Source organism: Myxocyprinus asiaticus, chromosome 28 (assembly GCF_019703515.2).
Source record: "Myxocyprinus asiaticus isolate MX2 ecotype Aquarium Trade chromosome 28, UBuf_Myxa_2, whole genome shotgun sequence".
In the NCBI taxonomy this organism is placed as follows: Eukaryota; Metazoa; Chordata; class Actinopteri; order Cypriniformes; family Catostomidae; genus Myxocyprinus; species Myxocyprinus asiaticus.
Genome location: NC_059371.1, coordinates 17,783,150 through 17,801,710, shown reverse-complemented (window position 1 = coordinate 17,801,710; position 18,561 = coordinate 17,783,150). Strand labels below are relative to the sequence as shown.

The window sequence follows — 18,561 nt, the reverse complement described above, 5'->3', positions numbered from 1 at the left end:
AGAACTGCCGCTCACTGGATGTTTTTGGCACCATTCTGAGCAAACTATAGAGACTGTTGTGTGTGAAAATCCCAGGAGATCAGCAGTTACAGAAATACTCAAACCAGCCCATCTGGCACAAACAATCATGCCATGGTCCAAATCACTGAGATCACATTTTTTCCCCATTCTGTTGGTTGATGTGAACATAAACTGAAGCTCCTGACCCATATCTGCGTGATTTTATGCACCGCACTGCGATTGGCTGATTAGATAATCGCATGGATGATTGTTGGTGGCAGATGGGCTGGTTTGATTATTTGTGTAACTGTTGATCTCCTGGGATTGTCACACCAGTCTCTAGAGTTTACTCAGAATGGTGCCAAAAACAAAAAACATCTAGTGAGCGGCAGTTCTGTGGATGGAAGATGCCTTGTTGATGAGAGAGGTCAACAGAGAATGACCAGACTGGTTCGAACTGACAAAGTCTACGGTAACTCAGATAACCGCTCTGTACAAGTGTGGTGAGAAGAATATCAGAATGGTATTCAGAGATGTGGGTTGGCGCTGTTTTGGCTGCACGAGGGGGACCTACACAATATTTGGCAGGTGGTTGTAATGTTGTGGCTGATCGGTGTACAGTACATTCGGTACACTGGCAAGGAGACCAGAGGCCGTTTTTTATGGATGTCTATGGAGGAGATGCTTCAGTATGCGGAATAAACTGCTTTAGTGACGAAACAGCTAATTAATTAATGTATTGACCGCTTTTCCGCTAATCTTAAACATGTTTTACGCTGAACAATCCTTTTGGAGTTAACTATTTGTGGAGTTTACTACGATAAAATTGCTGATTTATAAGAAAACAATTGTTTTTTTGTTTTTTTTTTGCGACAGGTAAGTGTCAGTTTACGGCTCTCCCCATTCATTTGTATAGTGTCCGCAAACGGTGACTTACTGTCGTAACACGGTAGTTGACCGTTATGCTCTGTCCTATGATAAAAACACGGAGGTTGTTGTCAATGTATTGAAGATCTCTGGTGAACAACTGACGTAGGACTTCCTGTAACATTGTCAATCAAATTAACTGTAGCCAATCGCCTTTAAGAGGGCGTTGTTTTATCCGTGTTTCTGATTGGCCCGGAGCGTTCATTTGCCGTCGCGCTTTGACGTCGCCACTGGTTCCCTAGCAGCGTGTGAATATGGCGAACATCAGAAGCGTCAAGGTGAGGATAAAATCAAATGAATTCATGAAAATGTATTGTAACAGTAAAGCATTCCATCATAAAGTTACATTTTTAAACGTTAATTTGTTTTACCTTTTCAGTCTTCGTGTGGTTGTATTCGTCATTTTTTTCCAAGTTATATAGCCACAGTACTAACCAGTTAAATGAACTTATGTGCAGTCATGAGTTTGGACAGGTAAACATCAGAAACAATGGCCACTTCCAGCTTCGCTCTTCATTGTAAAGGCATCGTCAGCCAGTCCTCAAACTCGGGTCACACATCACAGTTTTACAGATCTACTGTGCAGCATGTTACAGTTGAACCACTTTATTTACATTTATATTTTGTGTTTGTTGTATAATGAAACATCATCAGGCTCAAGCGGGCTGTGTATATTAGCTGAGCACACCCATTGTACCTTAGTTCGTTTTGTAACACCATTCTTTCCACAAGCTTTTAATATGTAAAGCTTATTCCCTTCTGTGACCTCTTTGACCCTATGTGACAGGGTATGGTGGGTCTGGTGACTGGAGGGGCTTCTGGTTTGGGGAGAGCTACTGTGGAGAGGCTCATCAGCCAGGGGGCCAGTGCTGTGATCCTAGACTTGCCCAGTTCTGATGGACACAAGTTGGCTGCTGCTCTTGGCGACTGCTGTGCATTTGCTCCAGCTGATGTGAGAGGCACTTATTGCATTTAACTTACTTTTTCCATATTTCAGTACTTCTCACATTTCTTGCTCTGTCAGACAATGACAAAGTTGTGCAAATATGGTATATTGTGAGAGTTGTCATCAAGATTACAATGACAATACTTTTTGTTTGGCTCTGATTTGGCTTTTGTTTTTCAATCAGGTCACATCGGAGTCAGACGTGAGATCGGCTGTGGATTTGGCCAAGGAGAAGTATGGCAAGCTGGACTTAGCGGTGAACTGTGCTGGAATTGCTGTGGCCGTGAAAACGTACAACTTTAAAAAAGACCTTCCCCACAGCCTGGAAGACTTCACCCGAGTTATCACCGTAAATCTCAGTGCTTAACTGCAGCTCATCCCTAATGCTGCAGATCTGTACAGCTCATGATAATTCTAGACTACTCTAAATATCCATTGTTGTGTGGTCATTATTGGACTATATACAGTATATTTCATCATCACCACTGTGGTTTCTTCTTGCATGGTGGTGCCAGAGAGGAAAAGATAATCAGTGAACAAATAGATGTGGTGATAAATGTGCTACACTCAGTCCGAACAAAGCAAAAGTACCAATGAATCAAACTCTTATCTATTATAGGTGAACATCGCTGGAACATTTAATGTGATCAGACTTGCTGTAGGTGAGATGGGAAAAAATGAGCCTGATGCAGATGGACACAGAGGCTGTATCATCAACACAGCCAGTGTTGCTGCTTTTGATGGGCAGGTATACCAGAAATTCTGTATACCATATAGCTATAAATTCTCTCGCCATCCTTACAGCTTTATAACACTGTAGCACTACCGCTTTTGTCATGTGCTGAACCATTCTCTACCATTTTAAGGTGGGCCAGGCTGCATACTCTGCTTCTAAGGGTGGGATTGTGGGCATGACTCTCCCCATTGCACGGGACCTTGCACCAATGGGGATCCGTGTAGTCACCATTGCCCCAGGTCAGTGAACCTGAGACGTGATATTTGTATGTAAACAGAATGAACTAGGAAACATCACCTCTTAATAGTGTCTCATCATTATTTATTTTCTGCTGCCCCTTTAGCTCCCTATCAGATTGTCCTATACATTTAAAGGAATAGTTCACCCAAAAATGAAAATTCTCTCATCATTTACTCACCCTCATGCCATCCAGATGTGTATTACTTTCCTTCTTGTGCTGAACATAAATTAAGATTTTTAGAAGAATATTTTAGCTCTGTTGGTCCATTCAATGCAAGTGAATGGGTACCAGAACTTTGAAGCTCTAAAAAGCACATAAAGGCATCCATATTGGAGTTGTAATCCATACAACTCCAGTGGTTAAATCTACATCTTCAGAAGTGATATGATTATGTGTGAGTGGGAAACATATCAATATTTAAGTCTTTATTTATTTATTTATTACTATAAATTCTCCTCCCTGCCCTGTAGGTGGCAATATGCACTGAGAATGTGAATTGCCAAAAACAAAAGAAGAATGTGGAAGTGAAGATTTATATTAAAAAAAGGACTTAATATTGATCCGTTTCTTATCCACACCTATCATACCGATACAGAAGACATGGATTTAACCACTGGAGTCGTATGAATTACTTTTATGCTGCCTTTATGTGCTTTTTGGAGCTTAAACATTTTGTTCACCATTTACTTGCATTGTATTGACCTACAGAGCTGAAATATTCTTATAAAAGTCATACACATCTGGGATGACATGAGGTTGTGTGAGTAAATGATGAGAGACTTTTCATTTTTGGGTGAACTATCCCTTTAATAGAGTTTTACGCTCTTTTTGTGCCTTTTGTTTTTTTTTTTTGTTTTTTTTTTACGTCAATATGAAATACATTTTGTTTTACTATTTGCTTTTTTCTTTCTTACTTCATGTTCCCAGTCTTATTGTGAACAATTCTTCTGTGCACATTCCAAATATAACATTTTCATCAACTTGCTGTTGCTCTCCCACTCAAACATCATCTCTTTTCTGCTGACATCACCTTGGCAGCATGAGCTGCTGGATAACGTTTACCAATAGCCAAAAAGTTATTTAGGCATTGATTTAGCAAATGCACATTTTGTCTGGCTTTATTCCAGTAAGTAACGCCCACTTTTCACAATCCAATCAAGTCCTGCATAAAGTTTTTTCCTCTTGTACTCTTAAATATTCCGCATTATGAAAGTAAAATGAGTTGTCAACTGGATTTCATATTGACTTCAATTATATCCTCTTTACTTTTGCCTTGTCTCTTTATACAGGTCTGTTCTCCACACCGCTGCTAGCAGGATTACCCGAGAAGGTGCGAAACTTCTTGGCCCGGCAGGTGCCTTTCCCCTCACGTTTGGGAGATCCAGCTGAGTATGCACACCTTGTGACTGCAATAGCAGAAAACCCTATGATCAACGGCGAGGTGATTCGCTTGGACGGAGCCATCCGCATGCAACCTTGAAGGAAGAACTGGGAAAAAAGGAACAGAGTGGAGAAACTTGAAGTGTGTCTTTTCGTAACATTGAAATACCCAATACCGGCCTGTGACTAAAGAACTGATATGTATTAAGCATTTTCAGTATAATGCTGTAAAAAATGCCTGGATACTTTGTATCAGAAAGAAAGTGCTTCCATTCTGAGTGCTTTTTTTTTTTTTTTTTTTTAAACCACTGGAAGTTTTTACACTCTTGAGGTATTAATGTACTGACCCTTATGTGCCTCTGAGGTACTGTGGTCTAATGACTGTTCATTTACATGCAGATTAAACATGTCCCCGTAATTATGGCTTGAAGATATAGATCAGGCCTTTAGACTAGACTTGATATATGTCTGTGAGATGTCTGAAGTGTTTTGATATTAAACAGAAGGAGAGTTCTAGTCATTAATGTTGAGTGGTTCTGTATCTATTGAATGGTTTGTCTTTTGTGTAAAATAAAGTATGTAAAGCACAACAGGATGAGTTAAAATAAATTAATTTTTTCAGTTGTAGACATGCTCAGGAATCATTGTAGCAGACTGAAAACAAAGCTCCAGGCAAGGTGGTGAATAAGAAATGATTTGCCACCACATTGTAAACTCACTTTTAAATTGTATGATTCATACTCAAACATTCTGTTCCCTTTTTCTCTTGCTGTTAAAGAAGCATTTTCTGAGAAGTGTATAGTAATATTTCTGATAATGTACAAATAATACCCATTATTTTTAAAGTGTAAACTAAATTCTAACTTTGAGCCATTTTGTTTAACTTGAAACTAGTCAATAGGTTGACCAATAGATGGCAGAATTGAGCTTGTATTTAGGGACATTTCACAAATGGCCTTGTGATTGTAGTATATTATGCATTAAATGAGATTATGACTATGAAATGAAGTCGGTGTCAAAGGTGTTTAATTATTAATGGTATAATTAAGAGACTTCTTGAAAATGCTATTTTACGTGAATTTGCAAAATCTTCTAAATACTTCATGTATTCTACACAGTAGCGAACTTGCTTCCTTAAAGATATTGTGCTGTTATAATGTATATTAATATATTTCTGGATTAGTTTAGTATTACTTTGTACACTGCCTGCAAAAAAAAAAAAAAAGTAGTTTTGATTTGAGGCAGTGTCATGATCTGGTGTTGCTTCAATTGGTCAGGTCTAGGCTCAGCAACCTTATGCGGCATTAAAATGAAGTCAGCTGACTACCTGAATGTACTGAATGACCAGGTTATCCCATCAATGGATTTTCTTCTTCGCTGACGGCACGGGCATATTCCAAGATGACAATGCCAAGATTCATTGGGCTCAAATTGTGAACGAGTGGTTCAGGGAGCTTGAGGAATCATTTTCACACATGAATTGGCCACCACAGAGTCCCGACCTTAACCCCATTGAAAGTCTTTGGGATGTGCTGGTGAAGACTTTACGGAGTGGTTTGACTCTCCTGTTGTCAATACAAGATCTCGGCCAAAAATGAATGCAACACTGGAAATAAATGTTGTGACATTGTATAAGGTTGTTGAAACAACGCCACGACAAACGTGTGCCGTAATCAAAGCTAAAGGCGGTACAACAAAATATTAGAGTATTGCAACTCTAAAAACAGTGTATGGCCAGGCAGTGTATTTATGACTCTTATAATCACCATCAAGTGTGGAGAAGATTGGTAGTTGTGCTCAAAAGTCCTTCTAAATCCTTTGCTGAACAGATTGAGCATAATTAAAGTTAACCCAGACTGACATTAGTAAATCTTCTTTAAGCACAGACACACGGCTGATTGATTTCATAGGGTGTCAGTTCAGCTCACTCTATTCTGTTTTTATTTTTATTTTTATGTCAATGCATCCTACAAGCAATGAAGGGCTTGTTAATATAATACAGAATTGGTGGTTGCACATTTATATAAGTTAACAATTACTACTGTTACTTAAAGGGATAGTTCAAAATGAAAACTCTGTCAAAATTTTATCACCCTCATACTGTTCCAAACCCAGACGACTTGCCTTCATCCATGGAACAAAAAGGATGTTAGGCAGAATGTTAGCCTCAGTCTCCATTTACTTTCATTGTATGGAAGAATGTCAGCGTCAACATTATTTCAAATCTCTCATGTTCCACGGAAGAAAGAAAGTCATACGGGTTTATACAACATCCCATTCAATTTTTGGCTCTAAATCTGGAATATTTGTGAGGATGACAACAATCATGTTTTAGTTCCTGGTTTCTGACATCAAATGTGTCATGCACAATGCGAGGAGCAAAGATTTCTCTTTTAATGAGACATACCAAACCTTATGAATATAATATGGGTCAAACAAGCAGTTTTTCTCAACCGCGTTGGCTCAATTCCCGAACGAGAATTATTTTTTTTTTCCAAACAATAAGTTCAAATCTCTGAACAATTAGTTTCTTGTTCAATCACACCAGATTTGAATTTCTTATTCATTTAAGCAAATTGCATGTGTTTTGGCACATGTGCAAAAGAGTAAGAACAATTGTCTTCAATTTGCACAATAACTAAATGCACATGGCTTGCTGATCAAAACTGATGAGTTGATTCTCAGTGAAATTGTCATACTCTTCACAAATTCTAAACAATCTATCATCATGTGAGCTATCACATGCAAAATAATCCATTCAATTATCAAAATCATCAACAGTTTCAAGAGCAGACTAACAGACTGATTAATCTATATGCATTATTTATGTATTGGGACAGTTTGAGCCTCCCTGGATTGGGAATGACAGAGCACAAGTCAAGAGTATCTTCTACCTCCAGGGGGCAGGATGTACAAACAGGCAAACGCTTCCTGATCAATGTTTAGAGGAACATGCATTGACAGTATGAACATGCATAATTTGGATAACAAGCTGTCTCTAAAAATCCCCCAAGATATAGAAAACACGCCTGAGCTTCATGTTCACTTTTTCTGCATAGATCAATTTCCCCATGAAGTCATTTCTCTGCTGTTTTGTGGTCTTTGAAGTGGTCCAAAGAAAAAAGCGAGTAAGAAGTGCGGGGACTCTTTTGGAGACAGGGACAGTTGCAGAAAAGAGGAGGAGAGAAAGTGAGCTAGTTGTCATTTATCTAGGTCAGCTAAACCGACCTCTTTTTTTCAACTTAAACATAAACATGCACTTAGCCTACATGTATAAATTCAGACATATCAGTGAGATATCAGTTCCTTAGTAAAAGAGAACAAAATTGAATTGCTGTTAATGTAACCTTTTTAACTATGTTCAAATGGGTGAATCTCACAAATTCTATCAAGAACATGCCCAGGTCACCCTCAAATTGGACGTAGATGGATGGATGGATGGATGGATAGACACACAGCTGGATGGATGGATGGATAGATAGATAAATAGATGGATGGATGGATAGATAGATAGATAGATAGACATACAGATAGATAGATAGATAGATAGATAGATAGATAGATAGATAGATAGTTAGATAGATTCAACAAATGATAACATTGTATATACATATTTTACAATTGAAATAATATATAATTGTTTTACACATTACCATAATGAGAAATATTTTTTCGCATCACGGTAATGAGAATTTAAGGGAATTTGGGAGAACATGTGGTCTGTTGTCACGAAAATAATGTTAATGCAAAAAATCTTAATAGTCCTAAAAATAGACTTCATTTTCTTTATGCTAATGGTCATTTCTTATTTTGATTTTCTTTTGATTTTAGTGAAATGTGATCTGGACATGTTCTTAACAGGCTTTGAAAGATTCACGCATATAGGAGAGCTATATTTGTTGAGCTGCAGAGTCAACCGCGGACATAGAAATGTATGAACAGATTACAGCTTTCTGAATTGGGCGTTTGTTATTAAACACAGCACAGCAGCATCCCACTGATGTGTTCAGTCCTTAGACTCCAGAGAATGCAAGGACAACAGGAATTCTCCTCCCTGCGCAAGACACAGAAACACTCGGAAAAACAGACACCTTTGTGGGATGACTGTATCCACTGAAGAAATGGTGAAAAGATGGTGATTTTTCCCAGTCTTCCAATTAAAAGAGTCCCAGTGATCTCAGATGTTCAGGGCCATTGAATGATTTTAATATGCGAATTATCATTCAATCCCACGTTTACAATTCCTTTCACATCCGACAATACTATAACCCAACCTGTCACTGCTCATCTACTTCTTATCCTTCATGGAAACAAATACATTTGTCTGAAACATTGGATATGCTGTCTTTCTGGGACCTATTAGAGGTATTGTGTTGGTTTTATCTGTTGATTGCAGGCTACAGTTACAATCTTTGTCTGAGGGAGGGTAATCCTGTATCTGTGTGTGTATTTGTGCCCGCTCAAGGGTTTGTTTGAGACAGAGGAAGGAATCCACTAATGCTTCCAGAGCTCGAGAATACAAATAAACACAGCATGCCTCCAAACTAGCCATGGCAGCACAAATATTCCCACAACATTCAGTCTTTACAAGCGTACACTCAAATAGAGCTATTATTCATGTCTATGACACAGACATGTTCTTTTATGGCCCTTTGTTAATTTGTTGATTCGAATGCAGAATTTTGCTTGTAGCTTACAGGATAACATAAGCGTACACCCACAATGTTTGGGCACATACACAAAGTCACCTTATGTGACTTTTAAGTGATATTTCACCCAGAAATGTTTTACTCACCCTAATGCCGTTCCAAACCCATATGACTTTTTTCTTCCGTGAAATACAAAAGAAGATGTTAGGCAGAAGGTTACGGTACAGGAGTCTGTGTTACCATTCACTTTCATTGTACGGAAAAGATGCAAAGAAAGTAAATGGTGACTGAGGCTTACATTCTGCCTTATATCTCCTTTCGAGAGCCATACACTTTGGAACGACATGAGTGTGAGTAAATGATGGCAGAATTTAATATTTTGGTTGAGCTATCCCTTTGATACCACATTGCTATGTTGCCTGCAATGGGAGGCAACATGATATTTCATATATACAGCATGCTCAATACACCATAAACGGCCAGTTGTGTTCCTGAGAGGCTATTGTGTATATATATATATATATATATATATATATATATATATATATATATATATATATATATATATATATATATTTCAAGTTGGCTTTGAAATAGCCTTTAATCATAGCTTTGAGAGTGTGATGAAGATACAGCACTACTTTGGCAAACACTCACACACAAACAATCTGACTTCAAACTGACTTCTGACCTCATCCACCACTTAATTTTAGCATGACCAAAAAGCTGATAGAGGTTATCCGATTTAATCAGACGCAACAGTAACACAGTGACAGCTTCTCATAAGGGTCAGACATCCTCACAATACTGCTGCTGAAAAAGCTTTGCATCAGAAAAATGTGTCCCTTACCATGCAAGAATGATCTCTTAGGAATATATCACCATTGCAACAGCACCACAGTGTGGGTGTGATTTCTTAAAAACCTACTTTCAGACAAAGCAATATACACTGTGTAGAAAAATCATAGAAATAGTGTTGTCAGGTGGTACAATACAATTACAAAAGCACTACAAACTGAGTGATAACTTGGTAAAAATCCATTTAATTTTGTCTTTACTCATATTGAGGATTTTATTTAATCTGTGTTAGGCCCAAATCCCTATTAAAACAGTGGTCGGCCAGCCACTCTGTTGACAGGTCTACTGGGAGAGAGATGCCAGCTCCTGCAACCATTCACTGTTGGCTTTGGGAGTACGTGATAGTACTATGTATATATGTGTACGTGATATTTCTATATAGAAATAAACAGAGAAAATAAAAACCATTATTTATTAGACATTTTAAGGCATATCAGTCTGCTTTACCTCAAGGATTGTGTTTGAAACATGAACCATCAACTAAGAAGCACAGATCTGGGATTACATACACACATTTAAAAATGCTTAAATAGTGGTTTAGGTTTTGTAATATGTTCCTGTAAGGTATTTGGGGCCTTTTTCAAATCTCAATGACAAAAAAAAAAACAAACAAAAAAAAAAAAACGACTTTTTTTTAATTTATTTTTTTACATGTGGTAGTTAACACATACTGTTAACTTTACGCATAATGTTTCAATCAACGGCAAGATTTTATGGCAAAATTTTATGGCAAAATTTATATGAATGTATAAAGAGAAAGTGTATATTTTAGGTGCTGTGCTTTCCCACTATTTTTAATCAAATGTTTACCTACACTAGTTCATTTAAAATGGTCCTGCAAAGTGGCAAATTAATTTGTAAAAATAAAAATATTCTATGTAGTCCCTTAATTACTTTGAGGTCATAAAAGCAGAATGCATAAATGAACAAAATGCTGTTTAATTTGTAGTAGTTTTAGAATGAGTATGTCACATTGCAGAACATATCAACTTTCCAAAGTATCTCATATCAACAACCCATGTACCATGGCAATATACCATGTTTATTTTTGGACATGTATTACGGTAGTACCATGGGATTATTGGAAGAACTTTAATGTAAATATACTGATTCCATGTTAATACCATAAAACATAATATGGTTGCATATTTTCTGCCAGTATTGTCTTTCCTGTGTTATGCTATAGAAAAGCATTGCTCTATATTACTGTATGATGTATGTATGCTTATTTTATATGTTGTATGATTTTATGTGGCATTGTAAAGTAACCTTGGGTAAAAAATAAAAACTTTATTATCCTTTATTATCATTTTAAAGACACATGTACATGGAAAATTAAATTAATCCAAAAAGCCTTTTTGTATACTGCACTTAGTCTTGCCAAAGAAAAGCAAAAACGCAGTATTCAGCCTGGTCGTTCACTACCTGCAAATAATTACCTTAAACATTTACAGTAATTACTGTGTGCACCTGGAGAACAAACACTGAAAATCATAACTTTCTTAACAAGAACAAACGACAAAAAAATTCTAAATGCATAGTACTGAAGTGCATTTTTTAATTTTAGCAAGTTTTTTACCTTTTGGACTTTCGCACAAAATTACACAAACCCTGGCTTACAAACCCTCATCCCCAGCAGAGACACTGGACCATGCACCATTTTTATCCATTTATAGCAGCCTCAGTCCAATCGCTTAGTATTTCAAAAACAACATCATTACCACAGCAAGTTTACTGACAGTCTCAGATGTAGTCGGCAAGACTTCATTAGCAAAGCAGTTTCAGCTAGAATCAGTACCCAAAGGAGAGCCCCAGACTCAGCCAAATTCAGCCTATCTTTCCATTCCTACAGCTGGGTGCATTCCTCTCAAACTTCCCCTGGAGAGCATGAAACTTTGACTGTAACAGCAGCTATTAAATGCTTTACGGCTGTCTGTTATAAAACGCTCCTCTGGAACACCAAAATCCTATGGTTTCCCAAAGTTCGTGGTAAATTATGCATAGGACTAATGTCATGGCTGAAGTACAGTTTACTTCAAATCTGTCTTTATGATTCATATCAAAGCCATATTGCTATTGAATTGGTTAGTGATTTGAGAAGTGAAGGAGATCATGTATGAGCTACTGGTTCAAGTCAAGTCAAATCAAGTCTTTTATTGTCATTCAACCATGTGTGTTTGGTAGAATGACATTACTTTTCTCTTTGATGACACAATTCAGACAGAATACACACAAAACATTGTGGCACATAGAAATTCAATAATAAGCATGATGACATGCATCTGTATGAGACATTGAACATATAGTGCATCCGGAAAGTATTCACAGAGCTTTGCAAAGATTTCAAACAAACTTCTTTCACGTTGTCATTATGGGGTATTGTTTGTAGAATTTTGAGGAAAATAATGAATTTAATCCATTTTGGAATAAGGCTGTAACATAACAAAATGTGGAAAAAGTGAAGTGCTGTAAATACTTTCCGGATGCACTGTACATTATGTACAGTGTATAAAAAGTATAGTGACCTGTGGGGAGAAACAGAATATACTGTCTGTGCAGTTGTGTGTTTTTGTGACTTTTGTTTAGCATCTTAATTACCCCCGGAGATCAATTACTTTATCTATGCATCTTATCTGTCTCACTTCTCTGGAACGCCTCATTCCACAAGTGTTCACACATCTTCTCCACACATCTCAAATGAAACAAAACTCATAATAATATTGGATGGCATTGATAATCACCTTAGAGACTGGCACGAAAACCTGCAGCTGAATATAAAGCACTTTTTCTCTAGTTTATAACACTTGTGTGTCCAATCACTTTTAATATATTGAAATCTATTCAAACAGAAGCTCAATTATGCAAAAGAGTTTGAGTCAGATGGAATCTGATACAGGACATGTCAGCGAGCCTCAAAACAGCCATCAGCATACTTCGGAATTGTGTGACAGACACAAACAATTATGTAGACATACAATACAATACATAGTTACACAGTGTTATATTGTATGTACAGGTGCACAGATGGATGGATGTTTGCATGGATGGATGGATAGATGTATGCACTGATGGATATTTGCACGGATGGATGGATAGATGAATGGACGAATTGATGGATGGATGGATGGATGGATGGATGTTTGCAGGGATGAATTATGGATGGATGGATAGATGATAGATGAATGGACGAATAGATGGATGAATGGATGGATAGATGTTTGCACGGATGGATGGATGAATGGACAAATAGATGGATGGATGGATGGATGGATGAACAGATGGATGTTTGCATGGATGGATGGATGGATGGAAAGGTGAATGGACGAATAGATGGATGGATGGATGGATGAATGGATAGATGAATGTTAAATTCAACCCTTAATGTTGTCATTATGGTTGTGAAAACGATTCTTCTACATCTGAAACAGAGCCAATTACACAAAACTGTACCCTTATAGCTCTGTGGAAACGGGATGATTGTTACACATTTCAAGTGTTCTTCAGTGAATGAATTATTTTGAAGAGGGGAAACAGATTAGCTCTCCTATCTCAGAGAGTTATGCTGTGAATTACTTCTTTGTCAAATTGGCTCTTCTTGTTGGAAATCATGCACAATCTGAAACTACCTCATTTATCATCCAGGGTTGCATTGTTTTATAATGGAATCACAGGTATATGTGGCAAAGTTTATACATCAAACTTTCTACCAGTACTGCACGACTCTTAAACAAATTATTTAGTTGCATTGCCACAAAAATATTCAAGTTTCAGCTCAATTCATTTCTTCAGCATGACATTTCAGGATGACTTTGCAGGATGTATGGACTATGTATGTATGTCATGTATGTTTGTTTGTATGAATGTATGTGGGGTACCTAACATGAAGTTCTTTTGGGAACTTAACATGCAGTGTGACATGCTAAATGTAAAACTATTTTAAACATAATTATGCTAATTATTTTATAATGATAATGCATGCAGCTTTAAAAAATTCATTTGTCACAGAGCAGGACCATTTAAAATGAACTAGGGAAGGCAAAAAGATGTTTAAAGTGGTGAAAAACTGAGAAACGGTTACCTGTCACATCACCTAAAATATACTCGTACCCTCACACATTAATATAATTTCTAACCTGAAATCTTGATTTAAATATTAGTTTTTTTTAAATCAAGATAACTTGTATCCATTTCTCATTTTTTTTTTTTTCTCTAGTTATATATCATGGATATGTTATTGATTTAATTGGGGGTGTGGTGTATAAAACCCTTTTGTGTTCATTTCTCTCTCCAGAGGAGTCTCAACTCGGCTATATTCACCTGCAGTTACCAGCTATATATGACATTTGTTGTTCTGTTTTAAACCCCTAGATATTTAGATTTACTTTGTTCATTTGACTTTTGACATTTTCAATAAAACTATTTCCTTAATTGCATTTTGTGTTTGACTGGCCTTTATGCTGCGGTCTTAAAACGAGCTGGCCGTAACAGTTCTCTTTAAGAGAATCACTCACATGACTAACAGTGCAAATCATTTGGGTTGTGTCAAAATAAACTGTCTATGAGATGACAAGGTTGTGTGATTCCATTTTCAAGAGTATGAATAGAACATTAAACCATGTTACAGGACAATTCTGAATACATAACATTGCTTGAAGACAATGTTCAAACAGAGGCATCCAGAGAGCCATCACCCCTCACAGAGTACTGAACTATGAAATGAATGCCTGTCCTCCTGCACTTTGAAAGGCAGCTTCCCTGCAAGCTGGACAGTGAAATTTTTCATTAAAGTGAATTTAATGATGTTTGAATGATGAAGAACATGCCCTTGGTTTGTAAAACAGCATACAAAAGGAACTTGGATACAGTTATCAGATAATGAACCCAGGTCGGTAGGTGAAGCAGATCCATATTTGTGACTAATGTCTTGGCCAAGATCCTAACTGAGCCCTGAACAATCTGCCCTTGGAATTATCCACTCAACGAAAGGGCTAATTTAAGATAAAGGGCTCCCATCTTTCTATTCAGCATTAATGTAATTGGGATGTTTCAAAACAAAGTACAGTTCAGAGAGGTCATTACCTTCCTGTTTTCAATATTCATAGAATTGTCATTTTTGGGTGAATTATTCCTTTAATTATTGCACCTAGTAGCGGGACTGAATATAAAGTCCAAATAGAGTTTATGATATAAGCTGTAAGAGAAGGAGATTTAGTAAATTGGCCTCAAGTATAAATAAGTGCTTGTTTTTTTTTCTTGTCTTTTTTTTTAAGAGGCAATTTCAAGTAGTTTTCTAAACAAATTAATTGAATAATATCCTGCCTAGGGGTTAAATGGGCCTTTCAGAGAACCTCTGTAACACAGCATTTACTCTGAACATAAAGGCTGAATTGCTCTTGCACATTTCTTAAAAACACTCACATACGCACACCAAGAACAAAAGTGAGAAATGTCTCTCAAAAGACCTCTGCTGTATAGTTCCTCTGAAAAACTGCAGACGTATCAAGTGAATGATGATGGCACATATCTATCAATGGGGCATTACAGGGGCAGTGGAACGACAGCTCTCAGCGCTCTCTGCCTTCTGCAGAAATGTGCTGTAAATTTACAGGGTAATAATTATTAGTCTTTTCAGGAAGATAAAGGCAGGACCCTGTTTCCCAAAAGTAATAAACCTGACTCACGCACCCCTAGTTGAGGATGAAAAATGTTCCCCTGGCAACTGTGTTTGTCGTGCATGCTGGTTTTCTTCAACTGGCATGCTCGGCGAGCAATCTTCTTTCATCACACGGAGAGAATGCAATTTCAGGGCTCATATCCACCAATTTTGTGTAACTCACATAAGGGAAGAAGGAATGTAAGCTGAAAACATAACACGAGGTGAGAAAATTGCACACTAGACATGTCTCCTCTTAGGACTGGCAATGTTCAACTTTTTGGTAAAATCTGAAACACTGAAACACAAACAGATAAATGGTAAAGATTTTTTTCCGCTGGCCAATACAATGCAAAACGTTATTGATTGCTCAGTCATTTTCAACCCATCTAAATGATATTTCCCAAGTCTATCACAAGTTATTCTAGAAATTTCAACAAAACCTCATCTGTGTTAGATATCTAGATAATGGTGATAACTTTAAATCAGCAGAATTCACAACAGCAACAATGAATACATCACAGAAATCCAAACGTTTAAGTTTGAAAGGCGTTAAAGATTTAGCGACAGTGCAGCACTGGTCCGATAGGGCAACTGACAGTTCCACATCAGAGGAAGATCTAATTGTCAGTGGTGAGCAGAAAGAAGATTTTTTTTTTTTTTTTTTTTTTTTTTGAGAGATTAATACTAAAGGGATAGTTCACCCAAAAATGAACATTTTCTCATTATTTATAATATCCCAGGTGTGTATGACTTTCTTTCTTCACTAGAACACATTTGAAGAAAAATAGAAAAATATCTCAGCTCAGTAGGTCCTTAAAACGCAAGTGAATGGAGATTTCTCTTTTGAAGCTCCAAAAATCACAGACAGCATAAATATCATTGATACGACTCGATACTCAGAAGACATTAATGTCTTCTAAAGCAACACATTTGCTTTTGGTGCGAAAAAGATAAATATTTAAGTACTTTTTTAAACTCTAAATCATGCTTCCGTTGAGCAGCGGTACACACGTGTAAAGTAATCGCATTGGAATTTGAAACAAGTAAGAACTTGGGTGTGCGTCACAGCCGGAAGAGCAGCACTGTTTACAAGTGAGAAAGTGGAACGCTGTACAGTAGCTTGGTTGGTTTTGATCTGTTATCTGTTTCTTTACTCACAATGGTGTGTTTGTGTGCTTATCCTGGATGTCTCAACTGAGTGGACAATGTGAGATTACCTCAGTATCACGGCAACGGTAATATGTCACACGAGAGACCACTTGGACTCCACACTCTTGTGAAGCTTACCTTCACGTTGGATTTTAGTTAAAAAGTACATAAATTGTGATATTTTTTGCATAAAAAGTGATCGTATCACTTTATAAAACATTCATTCAACAGCTGGTGTCATATAGATGATGTTTATGCTGACTGTCTGTGATTTTTGGAGCTTCAAAAGAGAAATCTCCATTCACTTGCATTTTAAGGACCTGCTGAGCTAAGATATTTTCTATTTTTCTTCAAATGCATTCTTATGAAGAAAGAAAGTCATACACACCTGGGATATTATGAGTAAATAATGAGAGAATTTTCATTTTTTGGGTGAACTATCCCTTTAAGTAAGCCTTTTCAAAAGAATGTCTATATACTAGTTAATTTCTAAAGTAAAAATTAAAGTGTGTAATTTCCGCTGCACTAGTGCCACCCAATGAAATCGCAAGAACAAACAGATAGAGATAGGGCTAACAAACAGATAGTTCCGCCCCAAATTCAAGCCATTTTTTAAGACAATGTTACTGTATCAGGCTGGACGAGCCACTCAAACAAACCAAGCAATGTTTTGAAAGTGCTAAAGAGCCACAGTGTTTCACTTTTTGGTGAAATCAACCTATAAATGTCAGTTGACTGCAGGGTTAGGATTAAAATATTTCAAAAGTATTTTCATAAAGTATTTTAACATCAAGAAAATGACACACATTACCTTTAATATTGACTTTGAAGCTTACAATTAGATCCTTATTCAAACAGCACATAATGCCAAACTGTTATCTTGTAAATTGTCAAGTCTATGTCAAGTTTTATCAGGTTTACATGGCAGGAAGCTTTAAAACAAAGCAAATCTGTTAGGCAACTTTCATTGACATTCCAGGCTCTAAGCTATGCAACAGTGACCAACTAAAATAATCTTCTCAGGTCTAATCTTTGCCAGTCTAGTTTGTGCTGCGAGAAGGAGACTTCTATCCCCAAAATGGAGTTTGGCAAATTGGTGTGTTAAAGGAGACTGGAGCCATTTTATATCAGTGTGTCCCTGCAGGCATGTTCCACTGACAGGCCCAGTGCGAGAACTGTCCATCACCGCTCCTCTGCTCCTTTTTCCGCAGATACACAAAATGTCCTTCGCCCCTCATTCCAGAAGACACACAATCTCAGATAAACACACATACATACTGTTAAGACATCTGTTTTACTCAAAGGAAAAAGAGACAGTTCAGCTTTGTTTAATGATTAGATTCAAACAGTCCGATGCAATTGTGGGAGAAATTGTTTCATGTTGACAAAAATGAACTCTGATATAGAGATATAGAGACCATTTCGACCATTACATACTTGTTTTATTACAGAATTTCACAGATGTGAGAAATAAGTGTGCTGTCTGATCTAGGTAGGTGCTTTGAATCAAGAATAAAAGCCTCAGGGCATGCTGAGTGACTCCCGCCAGGTCTCCTAAGCAACCAAACTGGCCCGGTTGCTAGGGAGGGTAGAGTCAAATGGGGTAACCTCCTCGTGGTCGCTATAATGTGTGGTTGGAAGTCCAAGTGAGAGTGCAAACCCATGACTCAACTTCAAAGAACCCTGAATGGTGGAACAAGCATATATCATATGATTCTCAAAGCTTTCCTCAATATGTCATGACATGTGAAAATGCAGCACTAACACTAGCAGAGTATCCACTGATGCACTTCTATTGTGCATATCAGAGTCTGCACCCGTGCAACATTAAATGGAAAACTATCTGTAAGCCGTCCACGAAAGGGGAAATTCCATGGAAAAAAAAAATGTCTAATAGGACATCTGATTTAAGGTTCATTAGAAGAGAGCGAGGGCCAGAAGCTGAAGCAGATGCTCTCTCTGGAGATGTTCATCAGCATTCTAGAGTGAGAGCCTCTACTGTCATGTGTGATTCCGTCT

At 37.3% G+C, this 18,561-nt stretch overlaps 1 protein-coding gene across 1 annotated transcript; it reads left to right on the top strand.

The window, feature by feature from the left end:
* The first annotated feature begins 1,040 nt into the window (after positions 1-1,040).
* LOC127419442 (3-hydroxyacyl-CoA dehydrogenase type-2-like) lies at positions 1,041-5,238 on the top strand. Its single transcript, XM_051660829.1, has 6 exons — positions 1,041-1,205; positions 1,715-1,879; positions 2,058-2,222; positions 2,493-2,621; positions 2,740-2,848; positions 4,140-5,238. The coding sequence occupies exons 1-6, from the start codon at positions 1,182-1,184 to the stop codon at positions 4,328-4,330; spliced, it is 783 nt and encodes a 260-aa protein (XP_051516789.1). The 5' UTR covers positions 1,041-1,181; the 3' UTR covers positions 4,331-5,238.
* The last annotated feature ends 13,323 nt before the right edge of the window (positions 5,239-18,561 follow it).